We start from the raw sequence: 22,111 nt of genomic DNA, 5'->3' as shown, positions 1-22,111 counted from the left end.
TAAAGTTAATATTACCAAAATAAAGTTGGAATATTAGAATGAAGAATTAATTTTATGAAAACTACAATGAAAAATAATTTTAAAAAAGAAGAATGGTGATCATTTTGTCAAGTTATACTGTGGTATTGGTTGTACATTTAAGAAATAAAAAATAATCTTTGAGCATGTAAAACATAATAAAACTTGGAATATATTAGCCAGTAATTATTGACTCCAAACCAGTTCTGGGTTTTTCATTATAATTTAGCTTTATTTTGTTGTGACTTTTGTCTAATTTTGTTACTTTTAATTAGTTTTTAGATTTTGTTTGCTAATCTACTAAATATTTAGTTTTTATTAGTTGTAGTTTTAATTTTTCATACTTTGGTAATTTTTTACATGCAGAATTCAAAAATATCAAAATATTACGATTATTTATACATTGATTTTGTAAAGAATACTCCACAGAAGATACAATTTTCAAAAATGTATATATTTATTTAACCAACTGGTGTTTTCTCTTGCTGCCGCCATTTAGCCACCAGGGGGCGTATGGAGCGCCGTAATTTGCCGACAGCTGACGTAAACTGCTTGTGTTGGGACAAAAAAATCCATTTCACATAATTTCAAAGGATTAATAAACAAACACCAGAAGAAAGGATATTTATATCTATAATTTCAGAGTTTTACAAATGCACAATATAGTTCCAGTTACAGTTTTTCCCCATTTATAACCGTTTTTATTTATTTCAGTTAATGAAAATATTTCCTTCCATTTCTTTATTTTGTTGTTTAGTTTTAGTTAACTGTAACACCCTTGCTCCAAACATTCCTTAGCAACATAAATATTAAAAACACAGATGATGACATATCTCCATGTTTATCCATCTTATTAAAAATGCTGACAAGAACAAAAATACACAACCTGACAGACAACAAAACATGTTTCAAATGCAAACTTTAATTATCAATGTTTGTGAATTTGTTGGGGGTACAATATGGCATTAACATTAAGAATGCAGATTTATATGTTTTAAGGTAAAAATATGGCATTATCAGCATAAAACAAACATTTGTCTCTGAGTCTCAGTCCTTCCAGTCTTTCACGGCTTCGCCTGGATCTGTTCCAGCGGCAGCTGAAGCTGGTTTGGATATTTCAGACGTCTCAAGTCCTCTTCCACCTGAAAACACATCGCAACATTTAACTGTGGTTCTTAAATTCAGAAATAAGAAGTCTAAGTAAAATAACTGAGTCACCTGTTCGAGTTCATCCTTCAGTTTGTTGTATTTTTCCACGTTGAACTGCTTCTTCTTGGCGCCTTTATAAAAGTAACGTAGAAACTGTCGGTCCTTCGCGTCTGGATAAACGTAATCCTGATGGAGAAAAAAACCCCCAAATGATTCAGTTCAGATCAGCTCAATTCTGGAGAATCTTCCACAGAAATGAGTCTTTTTACTAAAATACAAACATAATGACTGAAAATTAAATAAAACAACTAAGAAAAATCAGTTTTTACTAAGTTTATGCAGACATATTTTATTGTTGTAGCATAAAATCACAAAATGCTTGGAAAAACTGAATTTATTCCTCTTAGGCACTCCTCAAAACAGCAAAGACTGGAGAACAAGAATTTGACCTCAACAGGGTCAAATTTGTGATTAGACAACATGTGCAGGTACAACTACGATCTACAGCGATGCATTCTGGGTACAGATTCGCCCCTTCAAAATAAGACCACGACTGTATACAGCTAGCTACTTCTAGCTAGCTGGTAGAATCCTTAACAGTTGATAATCAAAACTTTAAAACAAACGTCTAAATTTATTCAACCAATAGTTTACAAAACAACCAAATAAATTAGTAGTTTATAACATATCTGGACAAATTAATTTAGGGGAAGCAAAGTACGCTAAACGTAAGTAAGTTAGCAAAAACACTAAAGCACTAAATGAAAATTTAGCAGAGGTTTTCCCACCTCTGATTAAAACTAATTGTTGGGCAACATAACAGAAATAATTATTTGTTTTCCTGCTGGGCTTTACAATTTAAGTGTGAAAGAAATCCAGTTTATTTCCAAACATAAACATCAAACTCCTGAAGCATCAAATCTGTGAGTCTTGCCTGCTTGGTGAGGATGTAGTAGGCGAAGGCGGCCATGCTGGTGGCGTAGGTGATGAAGTACGTGACGGGCTCCATGACGTCCCATGAATACACCCACCAGGTGAGCCAGCCCAGGGCGCCGCCCTGCACAGACAGCAGCGCCATGCCGGTCCAGAGAGCCCTGGAGGTGTGAAACTCCGCCGTCCGGCTCAGCTCCGCCTTCATCTGGAAGAAACCGCACAACAAGAAACGGAAAATGTAAATAAATTACCTTCAGTCTGCTCACAAATCCTGCCTGTGCTGTTATAGAAATTAAATTAGGAGTATTGTAATCTATTTTTATGAGAAATGAACCGATCCGATTATATCTGCATCAGTTCCAATATTGAAAAAATTCTAAATCGGGTATCGGTGATAATGTTCCCGATCCATAATTAAAATGCTACTAGTTATGAGATTACCTATCTTCTCAGACTTTGGTTGCCTAGCAACAACCTGCTTAAGGTTTTTCTGCTACACCTCATTACTGCTGACAAATAAAAAGCAGCGCGGCGGAGAGAAAACTGGATAAAACAGGGAAGGTTTCGACACCAGTCTGGCAAAATTTCAGATATTTAAAAACTAATCAATAATTAAGAAAGTTTATTTTTACATGTTGGTCAACCGGTTGTTTTTGTCAGTTATTGTTAGTTAGTATAAATGCCTATTTTAAATAGGCATTTATACTCCTAATTATTCTGACTGAACAAATTAAAATAGTTTGTATACGTTTGACCAAGTTTGTGAAGTTATTTGTGAGTTAAGTGAGCTGCATTGGTGCAGAGTTGTTAAATAAATTTGTAATTCAGTGTATTTATGTCTGCGTTTAAAAAAAGAAACATTTTAAGTCACGTCAGCGATGTTTTTCTGCATTGGATCAATGTCTGCCGATACTAAAACTCAGATATCGGAAGAGTTTTAGCGACTGTTTTCAGAGGGATGCTGATGCTTTTCGTAGACACCTGGAGCCCGGTCTGACCAGCCCACCCAGCGCTCAGGTGCTACCTGCTCCAGAGGCGACAGCTCCTGCTTGATGTTGTCCATCCTCTCCAGCAGCTGGCGCTCCTGCAGCAGGTGATGCTCAGGCAGGTGCAGCGCTGCGTGCAGGAGATGCACCACGTGCTTCATGTCCTCCATGTCCCTGGCATGCTCACTGGAGGTGATCACTGCAACCACAATGAACCATTTACAACATGGAGTCACACATGTATGGCAAGCCGTTTTAACATAAAATCACTTTGACCACTCTCATATTCCAGATATCTGACATTGGCTCATGACTAGTTAATAATTAGTTAATAAATCTCTAATTACAATCTGACTTGCATAAATTATGTCTATTTACCATTAAGTTGCATGTAGGTTTAAATTCACTTTGTCTGAATTATTGATATTTTAAATATCAATAATTAAATTATGACTAGTCCTAAAGTAAATTTAAGATAACTAATTTTTGTTCCAACTGTTGTCAGAATTCTAATTAAATATATTTTTAGATAGGAGACCTAGTTTGACTTGTGCATATTTAGTTGCAGATATCTTGAAAGCAAATAACGACTTATCAAAACTAAATATCTAGTTTTGAACTTAACTAGAATTCCTTTTAAGAAATCTCCACATTAATTAGTTTTTCTATTTAATATTTCTTGTGTTAACATTCTGATGACTAGTCAGAAAGATATTAATAAAATCCTGAATTAGTATTCTGTCTTGTCAAAACATCACAGATTTATGTAAATTTCAAACAAAAAAAATAAAAATTAAAGAAAATATTTTTAAAATGCTCCATTTTCAGTGTTGCACACTTGTTCTTTTTGTTCTTAAATTTTAACTGCATTGTAAGTGCATTTCAAGTGCAAATAAATAGGAAATAAGTAATTTCCTATTTATTCACTAAAAAAGTGAATAAATGGGAAATTATTAGCAGATTTCTGAAGCAATCTCCAAATTTCTTGCGTTCTCTGTAGCTTTTTCTACATTTTGTCATTTTCTGCAGGAAACCCAAAATTCTGCAGGCAAATATTTGGACAGCTCAGTTTTAATTCAGATATATATGTAATCTCGATGAGACATAATTGCGCTCGAGGTTTCTTTAATTGTAATTATGGCTTTTAAATGATTAATCTGGTGACGTTTTTTGAGATTTTTGAAAAGGAATTTTGAACCGTAAGATGTAAGATATCTTCAATTAGAATATCTTAATTTACCATTCACGGTGGTCAAAATGTAGTTGTGTCGAGTCAAAATGATCTTTTTGATATCTGGAGTGAATTATATGTTAAGTCTGCCTGCCATAGGCGAAGTGGCGTTACCTTTCTCAGGTGCGCTGACATTGTAAACTTGATTGTTGATGACGAGTTGGAAGTCCGTCTCTAGCAGGGCGTCCAACAGCGTCGTGTTGGCAACACGTTGCCCGTCTGGAAGAGCAACGACTCAGATTTAAACTCTGAAAACAAATACTGAACCGCTCAACCATACTTTCTGCTGCTCCGAAATGAAACACCAGAAAAAAGATTAACTCTGTTAAACTGCTGAGCCTCAAAATATTGTTACTTCACTGAAAAAACACAAAATCTTACCAAGTATTTTTAGTCTAGTTTCTAGTTTTTGTGCACTTCAAATAACTAACTTAAAAGTAACTTTACAGAAAAATGAAAGTGCTTGTTTTAAATAAAAAATTCCTTAATATTGATCAAAAAGTACTAATTCTTTTTGATGTGTGACTGGCCGACTGTTTTAAGTGAATTGGATGGATCTAGTACTTTTAATCAAAACTAAAATAATTATTAACACACTTCTATATTGAGCTGAAAGTTACTAGTAAGTTAGTTTTCTGAAATGTAGCTTTTTAGCAAGATATATGAGCTTATTTTAAATTAATAATTCCTTAATATTGATACAAAGGTTTAGCTCCACTGGTAGATTATTTCATTAGTAGCATGGGAAAATATCTTGCTATAAATTAAATAAACTTGTAGTTTTTATCGGTATTAAATAATTTATTGACATAGAACAAGCTCCTATATGTTGCTTAAAAGTTTCTTGTAAGTTAGGTTTGTTTTATTTCAAGTGAACTAAGATATTTGCACCAGGGTTTGGAGATTATGGCTGAAGAACGTATCACAACATAAACGCTTCATATCAGTCGATATCAATAATTATTGATTAGTTTTTGTTTTTAATGTCTGGAATACAGCCAAACTGGTGCTGATATTTCCCGTTTTATCCAGTTTTATCAACATTGTTTTGTATTTTTAAGCAGTTTAACGTTAATGAAACGTTAAACTGCTGGTGAGGCAGTTACCCAGCAGGTTGTTGCTAGGCAACCGAAGATTGAGTGAGTTGCTAGGTAACCAAAGAGTGAGTGAGTGCGTTGATTCCATCAAGCTAGCTTAGCGGTGAGAGGTTGAGCGGCTAACGCTTTCCTCTGCCTACATCTCCCAGAATGCTGTGCAATTCTGGATCACAGTTCAGTGAAATTATTTATTGTGATAGATAATATGTCAATAAATGTTACTGATTTATTGCCCAGCCCAGAAACCAGACTAAAAATACTTGGTAAGATTTTGTGTTTTTTTGTAGCGTGAAGAGCTGAAACGCAGAACTTCCTGTTCTTTCTTCTGACATCTGAGGAATTTCTCCTTGAATCCAAAACTGGTCCTGTCCAACTGGTCCGTGCTGCTGCTGGTCTAAACCCGGTGTGGCAGTCCGGACCGACGCCGGGCGGGCTCGGACCTCGTCTCACCTGCAGAGAGAAGGGAGGCCGCGGCTCCGGAGTCCTCTCTCTTCAGATCGGCGATCAGGTCTCCCACCGTCATCAGCATGGGCCGCAGGAAGAACAGACAGTTCTCGTTCCTGGACGGCAACGGCACCTCCAGAACCAGGCGGCCATGTTTGTGCTTCAGAGACAAGTCTGCAGCAGAGAGAGAGGAAATAATAATTAAGTTCACATCAGGAGCTAGAAATCCACAAACTGCAGGGAACCGTCTCATGTTTTGCCTTCAGTGAATTTTACTGTTAATTCATGTTAAATATTAACACAAAGCGGTGTGAAACTGCATGATCCTTGCCCATCATGAGAGATGGAAGAGATGTTTGAACTTCGTTCTTCTCTCTCTGCTCTTCATCCATGAATATAAAAACTGAGATGAGAGGTAGCAGCCTAGTTAAAGCCTGTCGGTATAATGGTGTCTTAGCTGCTTCACGCAGATCCCAATAAAACACTCTGCAGTTTGTGGTTGGATCAATGCCGCTAGCAAGCCACTGTCATAATAATCATGTGCATGCAGTGAGACAGTTTTACCACTAGAGGGAGCACTGGAGAAGAAAGCTGGACAGTTTTGCAGTGACGGATGTCGTGGATGAACCTAAACGGAAAGAAATGGGAAGGTTAAAGTGACAGTATTATATGTTTTCCAGGCACATGGTTTAATTTTATAGCACAATCAAGTAACTACTGTATGTTACTTTCAGTTGTTATAAAAATATTATATGTATCAAATATTTCTGAAAAGAGACTTTACTTCCTATTTTAACACAATTAAATTGGGTCTCTGTCTCTTTAAAACTCCTGCTCTCTCTGAAGCTCCGCCTTCAGGAAGTCATCCCAACATGGATCCTCTGTTATCCCTTTAACACGATTTTACCAGCGTTGCTCTGAGTTGCAGTTCCACCAGGTGTTCGCTAATCGTTGCTGGCTAGTCTGAAGGAGCTGAGTGGGGAGGAGCAGCGAGTCGAAGGTGGGGCTAAGTCCACCCAGGCGTTTTGCTCAGCTGAATGGTTGCCATGGAGATTAAAGGATTTCTCAAACAAGGCATCACTCCAGGAATGTTTTCTATAACATGATGTAAAGCTCATTGAAGTTGATTTTTCATGACACTGCCCCTTTAATGAAGGCGGGAGTTTGTTCTTGGTGTAACCAAACGGCCTTCCTTCGGTAAACTGATGAAGAGCAAACAGAAGGTCAGCGCCAACAAGCTGCTTCTGCCAGTTCTCCCTCAGCGTTTCCCTCCTGGAATCTCTGATATTCAGCTCCGGATTCTGGTTCTCCTGCCGCAGGAATCGGACCAGGTGTTGGTGCAGACTGCCTGACTGACTCATCGCCTTCCTGTTAATTCATTTCAGGTCCTCTGTGGGTTCTGATGGATGCCAGACTGTGGCTCAGTGAGAGCGGACCCTCAGGAGTTTCCTACGCCGCTGATAATGATCAGAGCATCGATAAGGAGCACGCAGACAGAGATTGTAGCCTCTTCATCCTGCGCTTGGTATTCACTCAGCGTTGCCCTGTCAGTTCAGATCCATCCACTTCTGCTCTCCGTTTGACCCGACTCAAACATCTGGATCCACCCAAAATGTGTGAATTTATGTCAGCAAACCAACACAGTATTTAAACACTGTTAAACTACCTTCACTTTCTGATAACAGTCATGATATTACGCCTTAAATTATTTTAAAAACTACATGAATTCAACACTAATATAGTTCCTCTGGATTTGTTTTTCACCTGATATCCTGGCTCTCTCTCTGCTCAAGCGATACATCATTAGAGACGACCAATGGAGCCGTCTGTGAAGCAAAGCTTGAAGCAAAGGGACTGAGCAGAGGCGGGGTGTGCTGCCCTTTCCACTCCACTGGTGAGGAGACGGAGTGTGTGTGTGTGTGTGTTTGTGTGTGTGAGAGAGAGTGAGAGAGCAAGAGCGAGAGAGAGAAGCTTTGGTTTAGAAACATCTGGTGTTGGAACCAGAAAACGGCAGTCAGGAGTTAAAATTTAAGTTTTTAAAATTTGGATTAATTAATTATGTACATTTTAAACGCAATTAATCAATGTTTTTCTTTTTTTATTTTACACACAAAGGTCTTGAACAGGAACTTTTCTATTTCTGCGTTTCTGGTACAACTGTAAATATGATGCACAGGTGACATTCGTTAACAGCGATCGATGACAAAGCTGCTACTCTTGGCCCACCGGATGTTAATTTCTGCTTCAAAAAAACGATCTGGTGTGACGCTGGAAAAGACTGTGTGTTCAAGTTATGCTAAAAGGAGTTAGCCTGTTAGCAAAGCCACTCTAGCCTGAAATAACATCTCAATGCTAACCATGTAGCAGCAGCACAGATGCCCACAATGCTAAGTTAGCATTTACAGTCCACATTTCTAAAGAAGTTCCATGAATGATCAGGGTTACCTGAAACAATAACAGCACTTTGCTCCAGTCTGATGGCTGAATAACCTGAATAACAAATTAAAAATTATAAATATTGTTGCTGTTGAGCTCACGTCTACTTCCTAAATGTGGACCAAAGAAGCAAACTGGTCTGCCTACAAACTTCGGTCTGGGTCTGGTTGAAATGAACTCTGGTTTCGGTTTGAATGCAGGTTGCTCAAAGGCTTTGGATTGTTTGAGTCAGAGCAGTGAGAAAGGACAGAGAGACTGCTGTAGCAATAAATGACCCTGCTGTCCATTAATGCAGACAGAGATATTAGACATTACAATTTGTCTCCCAGAAAAACAAACCCTTATTCTCCCACCCTAGTATGCAGATTTCATGCAATCACAGTTTGTAGAAACACCAGAAAACATGATTCTGCCTGAGATTCTTGGTTTCCAGTTAACAAGAAAACCCCAGATCTGAAACTAATCATCAAAGGTCTGTGAGGCTTTCTGACTTCTTCAATGTGAAGCACTTTGTGTTTGTGATTTATCACGATTCAGAGCCAATTCAAAGCCCGCCTGCCTGCAGGCTCTGTGCATACGCTGTGTGCACATATTACCAAGCCCATTGTAAATCTACAGACGGTGGCTGTTGTGACAGATAATCATGAGAGCCGGGTGATGAATAGCAGCACACTTCCACGGCTATGCTTCTGGTTTTCTAGCATTACCGGCGGTTCCGACGCACTGCGCTCTAATCACAGGTTCTTCTGGTAGCAACACCAGAAGACCTTGTGGAGCAGGTCGTTTAAAAATGAGCAGTAACGCTCCTTTAAGAGGAATTGTGTTTCTGAATGCTAAAGCTTATTGGTGTCCAGCCCTGGTAATTTGTTTGGTCCCCTTTGCTGGGCCAATAACTACGGAGGCCAGCGAGGGTCAAATGTGGGAATGAAAACACAAGCTGGGGAAATCTTTTTCTTCAGGTTAATAAATCTGCTCAGGTAAAAGTGCGAACAGGTAAAGATTGCTCTGTGTGTGGGCTGATTTATGAACGAAACAATGTTTATGTAGGAATCCCAAATTATCTGAAACATTTGTCATTAAGTCTGGAAAGAAGATGGCTCTGCTGCACTTGAAGTAAATGGGAAAAAAAATTATATCTCCACATTGTTAGATATCTAGCTAGACATCTGTCTATTTACTTAGCTAGATATCTAGATAACTACCATGATCTGACTATATATTTGCTTGTCTATTCTAGATAAGCGTGTAGCTTATCTATGAAACTAGCTTTCTAACAAGCTTTTTATCTAGCTAGAAAGTTAGTTATCTGACTAGTTAATTGCAAGCTAGCAAGATAACTAGCTTTCTATCTAGCTAGTAAGCTAGTTATATAGCTACCCATCTAGCTAGAAAAATAACTAGTCAGATAACTACCTAGCTATTTGCTTATCTATCTATCTATCTATCTATCTATCTATCTATCTATCTATCTATCTAAATTAAAAACTGTTCCAGATATGTCATATTAAACCTGTTTGGTGAGCTGCTCTTTACAATCTGAAACTTTATTTTTTAAATATTAATTGCTCAGCTGCTGTTTTACATTCCTGCACCTGTGAGGCGCTCGGTGGGCGGAGCCACAGCGCGGGACATTTTCTGTGTTTTTTTCCACACAGAACAAAGTTTTCCCTCAGGCTGTTCTCTGACAGAGACACACCCCTGCATTGCATGACACTCCACATTCAAACACACTCCGGCTTCCTGACTGCAGAGCCTGAACAAGCCCAGTCATCAGGAACATGCAAACAGCCAAACAGGGAAAACCAACGCAGGTGACTGACTTCCACAAACATGGCGGAGCAACATCTGCCCCTCATTATAAAATGATTTCTCCCAGCTGCTGCTTCACGCAGCACTCCGCTGATGGCGTGTTTACCCCAACAGCCAGTCATCTGTATGCAACACCACCAGGAAAGGAGGAGAGAGGGGAGGGGCAGAGATAATCTCCCTCCACAGGCGGGACACGACTTCCTACCACAGTGTACTGCAAAAACACAAAAAATCTCCCCAGTGAAAATATCTTAGTACACTTGAAATAAGACAAAACTAACTTACTCCTATTTTCAGAAAGAAATAAGGGCTTGTTTTAAGTCAGTAATAATATATGCAGACAATACATCTGATAGGATATTGAATAATTTCACTGAGCTCCGATCCAGAACTGCACAGCATTCTGGGGGTTGTAGGCAGAGACCTGACAGGAAAACAAATGTAGCTGGACGATAAATTGTCCCAGAAATTATTGCGATAAACGATAATATTGCTGTTTTGAGATTGTTATGGTGCAGCAGCAGCTTAATGTTTCACCGCTGTGCCTCATAACTGCTTAAAAATAAAAAACAATGGCAAGGAGAGGAAACTGCAAATAAAACAGGAACGATCACACCAGTTTAGCTGTATTTCAGATATTTAAAACAAAAAACTAATCGATTAGTTTCAGTTAGTGTTCTTGTATTTCAAGTAAACTAAGACATTTGCACTAGAAACTAGAACAAAAATACTTTTTTGCAGTGTAATTGTGATCAGCTGCTTGGAGACGTCCTGAAGGAATCTGCTCCCACTTGGAGCCACAGGCTTCGTACCGTCACAGCGAGGACACACCGGCTCGACTGGAGCTAATAGCAGAAAAATAACTCACACGACTGCAAGCAGAGAGAGAAATGTTGAGTTATTACAGACTGAAGACTGGAGTGAAGCAATAATCTGCCAGGAGGAGAAACCAACTTAGCTCCTGTCAGCGATGTGATTGAGAACAGCCATTATCGCCCCATCATGAAAGTTATTTGCTTTTGGTCATTTTTTTCTCCTTCTCTTTCCAGTTTAATGACCCAATTCAGTTATAAAAACGATCAGAGCAGGATGCAGCGTGCAGAATGTGGCTGCAGGAGCGATACGGTTACAAGGCAGGAGAACCAAGAACTAAAGCTGCACCGATCACACCAGCCCCGTTCAGTCCGCTTCAATCCGACTCCGGTCCGCTTCCGTCCGACTCCGGTCCACTTCCGTCCGACTCCAGACTGTTTGACTAGAAAATCCGGTTTGTTTGTGGAGGTGTGAAAGCTAATTGAACTCTGGTCTGCCTACAAACTTACATCGATTCAGTTAAAGTGAACTCTGGTTCAGTTTGAGTGCATATGTGAACGACAAGCAGACTGGAGACCGCTCCAAAAGCAGGAAGTGGATTATAGTGCAGGGCATTCTGGGTAAATACAACTAAAACAAAGGCGCTAGCCTAGCGCTAGCCAGAGAAATGGCCTATGATCTTTGACTAAAACAAAAAAGAAATCCTACAACCGCTCAAATCTGATGCCACTTCATTTTTGTTTACATTTTGTGAAGAAGGAAGTTGCGCTTCAGTGTCTTCAGAGGTTTTTGTGTCGTGTCTTTCAGTGGTTCTTGGTGCAGCGCCCCCACAGGCGAGGAGGGGAACAGGTTTCTCAAATTGTTTGGTTGGTTTGACTCAGTGAAGCGAAAGAGAATGGCAGCAGCTGAAAATGTAACAAATGCTGAAGCTTTGGTCCAAAATCAAACCGAGCTACCAGAGTACAAGGTGTGAAAACATTGTAAAGCTGCGTTCACATGGATCCAAATCCGATCTTTTCACCCCACACATTTTGGGGTTTGTGCCTCTTCTACATGTGGAACTAAATTATATCTGATCATTTTCAAAGTGTCTGCAGTCTGAATGATCATGTTGCATTTTATCCGACTTTTATGTCAGACACGCATCATAATTCTGCACCACAAGAAGCCAGACGCCGTAAATTCAGATATAAACAATGGTTGAAAATTATATTTGTGAATTTGTGAAACCAGTGTGGGTCAGTGAAACATCATAATCCTGGTTCTGACTTCATCCAAACAGGGTTTTACCGACAGCTCTTATCAAACAGCCACACAGGAAACACTGGGTGTGCCACAAACCTCAACAGCCAGAGTCAAACTTTAAAACTTTATATTCACCAATCTATAATCCATCGGTTAAACAGCTTCAGGGCTTCCTCAGAAAGCCTGGAGAACAAAGTCTGGCTGCAGAGATGGAAGTTAACTTCATCATTTCAATAAATTACCAGATAACTTCATTCTCCACAGCAGCAGCCTCAGAGATTCAGAGCTGAACATTTCTCTGGTGAGCGAACAGAAATTCGCTGACACGGACCGTCTGATATGGCTGAAGGTCAACTGGCACAGAAATGTATTTTTTAAAATTGCCAACTGTGACATTTCTTGTCAGCAGCCAGTAAAAGTCCCTTCACAAATGTCTCCCTCCTTTCCATCTCTTCCATTTTCTGCTCTTAAATAGAAAAGAAATGTCCTTTAACAGGGGAAATTCAGGCTTGCCAGCAAAATGTTAAAAAAATATAAAAACTGAAAAATAAGAACAAGAGATGATATAGTAAGGGCAAATTTACAGCTGCTATTACAAAATATCATACTCAGATTAAAAGAAATGTGCAAGTAAATTAATTCAAAAGGAAAAATAAAATACAAGATCTGTGTGAACATGTGCATAAAAAACAACAGACTGGAAGTGAAAAGACCAAAAATACCAGCAGGGATGTAAATAATTATAGAGTTTGTTGGGAGTAGTGAAGGTTATCTAACAGCTGCTGGAGGAAGGATCTACGACAACGCTACATTTTGCACCTTGGATGCAGAAATATGCGCTTCGAGTCACCATAAAATTGTGCAAATTGGAATTACAAAAATAAATTTGCTTAATGCAAACATGACCATTTGTATCAAAATTAGTGTATTTCATAAAACTACAATGGAAACACTTTATTCACATCATACGAGTCACGTGATCAAGAACAAGATGTTACTACTGGTGAAAACTACAAAGAAGACGACAACAGGAAGAGGTAAGAGGATGATGTCACAGCATTTTTTAAAATGACTTTTGGCATAAACAAACATATTCATGTGTGATATTTGCGTTTTTTACTTAATGGAAATGGTGCAACTGTGAAACATCAGCAAGATTAGCAACATTAGCGGAATATCAACAACATTTTGCACATATTTGTAATGGAAACGCTGAAATGTTATTTTATGTTTTCTTACGCAAAAATTTGTTGAAATATGGAGACAAATAATGAAAATGTTCAAATGTCAGAAATTTAACGCCATTGTGCTAAAATATGTAAAGATTTTTTATATTGTACGTGTTGATTTTTTTATAAATAAGAAATCAGGAGTTCAGGAGCATGAAAGGGCAAAGGTGTGAAATTACAAAGAGCAAACTCAGAAGTTCAAGTTACGCTTTTAAAGCATGAAGAAAAAAATGTAAACTGATATAATGTGACATTTATCCTGTATAATACAACAACAAAACAAACTATTCTGTTTGCGGAAAACTATGCAAATTACAAAGGGAGCAGGACCTGGTTACACAAGTTTGCACACCTTTAAACTAGAAATGCACCAATCTAGTCAGAGATCAGAACTGGGACGCTATTAAAATTTGACACGTCAAATACTGAAAAATCTAGTTTTCCATACTTCTTTGTAGTTTAATAAGATCTGACAAATGTTCAGAAGGAGAACTTTGGTGCATTTATTGGCAGAATTACGTTATGCCTTCACTCTTTGCTTTATCGTCTTCAGAAACAATAATCTGAATGGACCAAACTTCAGGAGAGATCGTTGCATCTCTGCTTTAAAATAATAGTCTCTTCTAGCTTGAAGCAGGGATTCATAAAGTCTCCTTCCCTCCAGTGACCTTTGACCTTTCCTCTATCTCTCAGTGATCGGCTCCCAGGTTGGCTGATGTTGGATCTGTGCAGCTCGCCTTTAATCGTGTCATAAAACTCGGTCTTGTGTTCTGTAGACTCTGAAATCTGATCGCTCAGGACGTCTCCTGGTCTAATAAATGGTTTTTCCAGCAACCTGCTGTTTAATGTAGCTTCCCTTCTCATTACAATAATAATTCAGTCCATTTGTGATCAGGAAAATCTCCAGGCTTCAGCAGATAAATTCATATCCAGCCTCCCAGGTTGAGAGCACTTCCAGTTTTGTGCAAGAACCAATCTGAGGACAGAACTCATCTTAGTCATTGTTGCACAAGGCAGTGAATCATAATGACAGCCTGACTGTCAGTCCTGCAGACCTGATATAAATATTCCCTCAACAGACAAACCATATTGCATTTATCTCAGTGGTGCAGCTTTCAGGATCCTGCAGCTCAGCTGACTGCTGCTGTTCCCAGAAAAACATATTAAAACTGAACAAAGGTGAAATAAATCTACATACAGTTTGGTAATATATGCAGCAGCATTACTCTCCAGCTCTGAAGGGTTTGGTGCAGAAAGTCATTCGCTACGCTTCATTGAGAGAAGGAGACGGACATGATGAATGATACTCTTTCCTTAATGATGCGACACAGACAGAAAATCTGTGATAAAAGTAAAGATTTTTGGGTTCAGTGACACCTAAACCTGAAGTACAGAGAGAAATGATGGTAACACATTTAGCTGCATGATAAATTGTCCCAGAAGTTACTGCGATTAACTACAATGTTGTTAATTTGAGACAATTTTCATGGCATAATGCAAAAACACATTCTCAAAGATCAATAAACTTTAAACTCTAATGAACATTTAACACTGGAACTGGAAGACATTTTAAATATCCAAAATAAATAAACAAAACAACAGAAACAACAAATAAAATGAATTATAAAGTCTCTGTAAACAAAACTGTCCTTCAAAAAAAGAAGCCAGTTGAGACTGAAGCACCAGACTGAAGGCTTCATCATCCAGTCTGTGGTAGAAACAGAGAAACGATAAATCATGCAAATGGAAATTATTGAGCTTGTTTTAATTTATCGTTTAATTAATTGATTAATTGTTTTAATTAATAGTTTATTACAAAGAAGACAGGGCTAAGTTTGTATTTTCCACACTTTGTCAAGTTGCAACCACAAACTTCAACGTCTCTTATTGAGATTTGATTAAATAAACCAACACAAAGTAGAACGCAAATGTGAAGTGGAACAAAGAATATATATAATATTGTAAAATTAAAAACAAAGTGAAAAAGGCGTAAACTTTTTCTCTTCAGGAGTCAATATCTAATAAAGCCCTTCTTTGTGCAAGTTCACCAAAATGTAACTTTTTAGTTTACATATAGTTGGCTGAGTTTAGGTAAATCAATTCTCCACATCACCCTGCACACACCATTCTGATAGTGGAACATGGGGGAGGCAGCATCATGCTGTGTGGATGCTTTTCTTTAACTGTTTAATGCAGCAAAATACTTTGAGCAGAATATCAGAAAGTCTTAGGAGAAAACAGTGACAGATCTGCCAAAGTGCAGCTTTTTTCTTTTCATCACAAGCGTCACATGATTAACAACCGGATGTTACTGCTGACAGAAACCACGAAGAAGAAGACAGGAAGTCATCCTATGAACTAGTTCTTATCTGATGAACAAACTTATTCACTTGTGATTTTATTGATTTCTTATTTAATGAAACACCACAAACGCAAAATTGTTTTTCTTTGACATCTGTGAAACATGACAAAGTTTTGCACATTTGTAATTTAAAAGCAGCTACTATTTTCTAAGAATGCTCTTGTGGTTGGAAAAACTGCACACCACACTTTTCAGATAGTTTTTGTTTGTTTTTAAACCCTTTGTTTGTCCTACTACTTCTGACTTATCCAGTTTGTGTTATTACATCCAAGGTAATTAAAACACATCGATGTTTGTTGTAACAGGACAAAATCTAAAATAAAATAAAAACATTGAAGGAGTATGAATAGTTCATCTCATAACATCCGAGTTTAGAGCAGGAAACCAGAAAACATCCGAACAACAAACCCGCTTCACGTTACTTCAGAACACACTAAACCTGCGCTGGAATTGGAACAACAATGTTTTTGTTTTTTTTTACCTTGTGAAGAACTGAAACCGGACGCAAAGCTGCGAAACCGCCCTGAAAACGCTGAAGACTTCTCCAAAGTCCCGTCCCAACTTCAGCGGCCATCCGAACCGAAGCCATCTTCATCAGCCGCCTCAGCTCCGGAACATTCCGACGGATGGTCAACAACAAGCCCGCCACCGGTTCACTTTAAGCCGCCAGCTGGTGGTGTGGATCCCGGGTTAGGTCGGAGCTCCGCAGCATTTCCTCCCGTCAACATCCGCAGCTCCGCAGCCGAACTCTGCTTCCTTTCTGCGGGGTTCGGAGTGTGTCTGGGTGGAGCAGCCAGGCCCAGCCCAGCCCGGGGTGATCCGAGCTCCCGCTGCATTCACGTCACGTCCCGTGGGTTGAAAACTCAGCATTGTTTGACGAAGCAGCACTGCAGCAGAGGCGGATAATAAAATAACGCTGTCCAGGACAGAAACGCATAAAAGCCCCCATTGATCCCTGTATTGCATCTGATAAATAAATATCAATGAAAAACATTCATGTGATCACATGTATATTTTGGGATTATTCAGTCGTTTTTTGTGTACTGAAAAATATTAAAGGGGCAGTATTAGGTATTTTCCAGGCACATAGTCAAGTAACTATGTCACCTTCAATTATACAAATAATATATAATAATGAATAGAATATACAGAAATTTGACTTCTTATTTAATGCTTTGAAATTGGGTCCCTGTCTCTTTAAAAAAAAACCCACCTTCATCACAACATGGCACTATTAACCCTTTCACAACATTTTACCAGCGTTGTTCTGAGCAGTAGCTCCTATAATGAGCTCAATTCCACCAGCTGTTTCCTAATTGCTGCTGGCTAGTCTGAAGGAGCTGAGTGGAGAGGAGTTGCGTGTCAAAGGCGTGGCTAGGTCCACCCAGGCGTTTTGAACTGAATGGTTGCCATGGAGATTAAGGATTTCTGAAACATGCATGAAAGAATCAAAGCAACACTGCAGGAACATTTCTGATGAGGGAATGGCATAAACATGATGTAAAGTCACCAACTGTAACTGGACTGAAACAGAGTTTGATATTTTGTTTGGGTTGTATGAGTTAAACAGTTTAATTTCTGAATGATATTCTGAATTATTTAGGATGAACTTGCTATATTTGTTTAAAAACACATTGGTGTTTTAAATGAACACTCAAGAATAATTCCCAACTCTGAACAAAATGTAAATCTGGAGAAGTCTAATCTAATCCATCCATTAATATTTAATCCTTTAATGAGAAATGAAGCCTGGTTAATCAGATCTGCACTGTGCAACAAGCCTGAATCAATTTAATAGGCACATTCTTCTGCACAGTCGGAAATACTCTGGATTAATTTGATTATCCAGGTTTTACTTTCTGCTAGACATTGTGGATTTAATTATTTGCTGTTCGTTTTTAGCAGCAGTCCCCAGAGCTGCAGGCATCGGCAGCTGGATGTGATCAATACTCCGCCTGTAGCAAAACGATTCCTTCTCCTCAGACTCACCAACATGGCTGATTTAAAATTACATTTGTTCAACTTTTCCCCAACAATCAATGGTGGGAAAATTCAGTGGATGCACTGAAGTCGTCAGGTGGCAGGAAGAAAAGATTTACTGTTAATAAATAATTTTCTTCCTCCTTTTTCTTGTTGCTTTCCAGGTGATTTATCTTCTAGTTTTCTTGCTGAAGGAAAAAGATTAAAGTCCTGCTGATTGAGGTGATATATAGGAAGTATTTTTCAGCAATGACTTGGCAGATGTGCTTTAGCTAATTAAGAAAGCAGCACTTTAGTATAAAACAAGTCTGCTTGCATCAGCATCAAGCTGAAACACAAATATCTAAAGGAAACACAGTAAGATGAAACCAAGATTTTCACACAAATTACACCAATAATAAAAACATAACTGGTTAATGAAAAGTGGATTTTTCACTGTAATGCAGAGTTTTTACCCAAAAATGAGCTAAAATAACCTAATCCTGTTCTGAGTGTGTTTCGGATGATGACATCACAAGAGGCATAATAATTAAGCACATCAGTTGGGATTAATCTACTTGTAACAGTTTTTAAAAATCTTTTATGGTTTCCATTTAAGTTGGGCTAATTCACAACACATACAGGTGGAGACATGCATCAAAATGCTCTGCAAACAAACACAATAAAAATACATTTCTGCAGAAAAATGCTGCAAATAAAAAATACTGCAATCGCAGAATATAGAAGAAAAAGGAAAATAGCAAAAACAACAAGTGGAATAAAACTTTGTAAACGTTTGGCAAAAAGAAGAAGGAAGAAAAGCTGTTATCGGCAATACGATACGCCGAATGTGTGTGATAAATCTACAAAACAAAGTGGTGTAATTCAAATATTGGCTTCATGAAAAACACAAGACATCCCTCTAATTTATTCATGTCAAAGATTGAAGCACACTGAGGTAGCATCCTAATTTTAACAACAGCAACAACAGCAGACAATCATACAAAATGTGAAAACGGTGTTACAAAGTAAGAAAAGAAAGAAAATGGAAGCAATAATCTTACTGAAATAAATCCTTGTGTAATTACTAAGAACTACCGTAAAATGAAAGCTTGCATTATAATTGACATCACAAAAACAAATTAATTTGAAAATAATGAACGTTATTTTCAAACTGCCACAAAGGCAGCCATCTTTGAAACTTTCCCTCATTTGCATGTTTTTGTTGAGCAGCAGCAGCATTTTTACTTCTGTCTTCAAAAATCTTATTTAGGTAAAACCTCAATAATTTGGTCACTTTCTAATGTGCTCTAGTTAAAGTCCGTCATCTGAAATGATTGAAGTACTGAAAGTGTTGGTACTTGAACTTGAGAATTGATCTTAAAGCATAAAGTTTTGATATTAAAGGTATCAATATTTCAGTATCGATCCTCACACCATTAAAGTCCAGAAAAAAGATGGAGGAAGAAAGAAAAGCAGTGTTATATTTTATGTCTTTTACATTATAAAGCAGCAGCATATCTATGTAGGTAATATTAGCTACTCCAGACTCCCCCTAGTGGCCTGGAGGGCTTCGGTTTTGTGGACCAAATTTTCAGAGTTTTATACAGTTTTTGCAACATTTTCCATTTTTCTTATACTTCCTGAGGTTGTGGGATTTTCTTTAGCATTTGCTTTGTTGATTGAAGGTTTTTGCTTCTATTTTCCAGATCTTCTTTGTTGCATTTTTGTGTGTGTGTTGGAGTTTAGTTTGCACCCTTGTCATGTCAAAGGACTTTACAAAACAGGTAAAATCAAACCACTTATACAGACCGATTCCCAGTCAAGTATATCAATTAAAACTGATGCAAGACATCAAAAAGTGCAGCAATTTCAGATGAAGCACATGGATGCAGAAGCTCATTTTTGATTTTTGTTGGATTTTCCTGAGATCTGGTTTTTATCTCGCTGCAGAATTCAAGCAAACACAGTTAAAAGGACAAAAAAGACAAGACACGTTTTAGCCGACTTACTCAAAAAAGCTGGAATTTTTTTTAATCCAGATTAGAAAAACATTTAAACAACAAAATAGCCAAATAAATAGAAAAAGTTAAAACATTATGTTCACAAACTCACAGTAGCCTTTTTATCATTTATATAAAGTAATAATGTGTTTCAGGTTCTAAACATTGCTGAGGTTTTTAGAAAAAGTATTTTCTCAGAATGAAAGAAACAATCAATTACAGCTGATTCGCCCCATCTAGTGGTGAACAACTGGTAGTGCGTTCAAAATTTATTTATCAAGTCAATTTAATTCCTGGGTTAGGGTTTCTCCGTGGTTCTGAACTTATTTGAATTTCTGTTGTTTCATCATTAGTGACCAGTAGTAGCCTGATGTTTCTGTTGTTTTCTTGGTTTGTCGTACTTCATGTCTGATGGACTTTTCTCTCTGATGTGGTGAAACTTGTGAGCTCCGCTGTTGAGGGCATGTCTTTGTTGTAAAGCTAAATTATCATGAGTTTTATTATATGGGTCCGGTCACTAGCCCCGACCCCCGGCCCGATGCTGACTTGTTCTGCTACTGCCCAGTAGACTTTGTTCTTGGGTAAAGCTAGTGGTAGCCTAGATGCTATTATTATTTTTAGCTTTTTAGCTAATTTTGGCTTTTTCATTGGTTTTTCACACTGCATGGAATATTTCTTATCTTTCTGCAAATCTTCAGCAGTTGGCTTCAAATGCTTTGCCATTTTCACCAAAAGCACTCAGCATTCACACTTGCATTTTCGCAAGAAATGCACACTTTCTAGTTAAACCTGTTTGCTGCTGTTTCAGTGCTGATGGAGGCGGTCCGGGCCGCGGAGCTGAGGCTGATCCGGTGCGACGGACCGCGATAATGATGATCATTTCAGCAGCACATCGCCGCTTTCAACCCCCCGCCGCTCGCCTTCACTTCTCACTTCGCCCCTAATTGACCAGACTGCGTCTCCTGGGCCCCTTTGTTATTATTTATTAATAATTCAGATATAAATAATTCACACCCCTGGAACTGCACTGTGTTAATTGAGCCGGACGGGGTGGCAGTCGTGGTGGGTACGTGTCTGTATCGGTGTATGTGTGTGTGTGTGTGTGTGTGTGTGTGTGTGTTTAGGATTTGTCCGTCTTTGAACAGAATGTCGCAATCTATTGTTGTTGTATGAAAGACGACATACAGTAAAATGTGATTTACATTTTTTTGTTTAAGCTGCACCATCAAAAATAACTAGTAAGTATCAATGAATAACAAAAGTGTTTTTCTCAATAGACAACCTGCTGAGACCCATAGAAGTCAAACTAAGATTCAAATGTTGCTTAGATATGCGTTTGGTTCAGAGTCACAGATCTAATCTCTGCTACAACTTTACAAAAACTTAAGGCTCTGACTAAAAACAAGTTTTAATAAGTAACTCCACTTAATAAAATTCCTCAAATATTGATTTATTGCAGTGATTCTCAATGCAAGACATGTGTTAAATTATAACTTATGTTGCTTTAAACTTTTATTTATTTTTCATGTTAAAACCTATAAATATGTAGGAATTGAATATTTGGGAAGTATCATAACTTAAACTTAAAGGTCAGCACCAGAGTTTTCTAGAAAAATATTCATTTTATTTTGTGGTTTTTAAGGCTCTAAGTTGAAGATGGTAAGAAATAAAGGAATACTTTATTCTTTTACTGCCAGCTGCAGTCGCCCCTCTGCTCTCGGCTCCCATACAGAGCTATCGGCTAATGCTCTGCCGCTCCCTCCAGTTTCAAACTCTTCTTATTAAAGTAAGAGTTAGAGAGCTAAATATAATTGAAATATTGGCTGTATGACAGCTGACCCTACTGTCACACAGACCTGAATGTGACCTCAGTTTTTGGGCCCAATTCTTCATTGTTTGATTATTTTTGAACTTTTTTGTAATAAATTAAGATTATTTTTGAATTCCATTCAGCGTCTCTCTGGCTGGTTACTGTGAGAACCCTCACAGGCTGCCTTCGATAGAAAAAGGAGCTAAGTCTATGAAAGCAATGTAGCAGTTTAGCTCGTTTTGATTTCTAAGGCATAAGGTGTCAGTTTATCCTGATTCAGCCAAAGTAATGAAATAATGAACTGTTTATTGTCAATGTGTTTCTTCCTATTGAGCAGTGAAAGTAAATAAAATGTGTAGCATGTCTTTTGCTTTAAGTATTTACTTACTGGAGGGTTTTTTGTTGGTGCTGCAGAGCCACAGCTAACAGCTAGCTCCTCACACTGCATCCTTCAGCAGCGCAGCTGTTGCTCCTTCTACACTTTGGACTAAACCATTGTTCTAACAATAGTGGGGGGGACCTAAAAATTCTTATTTTTTTCTTAGATGAATGGGGAACAATTCTAGACTTTTCCAAGATATTCTCTA

At 38.1% G+C, this 22,111-nt stretch overlaps 1 protein-coding gene across 1 annotated transcript; it reads right to left on the bottom strand.

The window, feature by feature from the left end:
• Positions 1–920: 920 nt before the first annotated feature.
• On the bottom strand, positions 921–16,585 carry LOC103143908 (calcium uniporter regulatory subunit MCUb, mitochondrial-like). Its single transcript, XM_007560619.2, has 8 exons — positions 16,234–16,585; positions 6,423–6,486; positions 5,865–6,032; positions 4,432–4,536; positions 3,125–3,285; positions 2,102–2,305; positions 1,237–1,353; positions 921–1,160 (listed from the first exon to the last, which is right to left on the bottom strand). The coding sequence occupies exons 1-8, from the start codon at positions 16,345–16,347 to the stop codon at positions 1,083–1,085; spliced, it is 1,011 nt and encodes a 336-aa protein (XP_007560681.1). The 5' UTR covers positions 16,348–16,585; the 3' UTR covers positions 921–1,082.
• Between the last annotated feature and the right edge of the window lie 5,526 nt (positions 16,586–22,111).

Source organism: Poecilia formosa, unplaced genomic scaffold (genome assembly GCF_000485575.1).
Source record: "Poecilia formosa unplaced genomic scaffold, Poecilia_formosa-5.1.2 Scaffold117, whole genome shotgun sequence".
Classification (NCBI taxonomy): domain Eukaryota; kingdom Metazoa; phylum Chordata; class Actinopteri; order Cyprinodontiformes; family Poeciliidae; genus Poecilia; species Poecilia formosa.
This window is presented reverse-complemented; position numbering and strand designations above follow the sequence as displayed.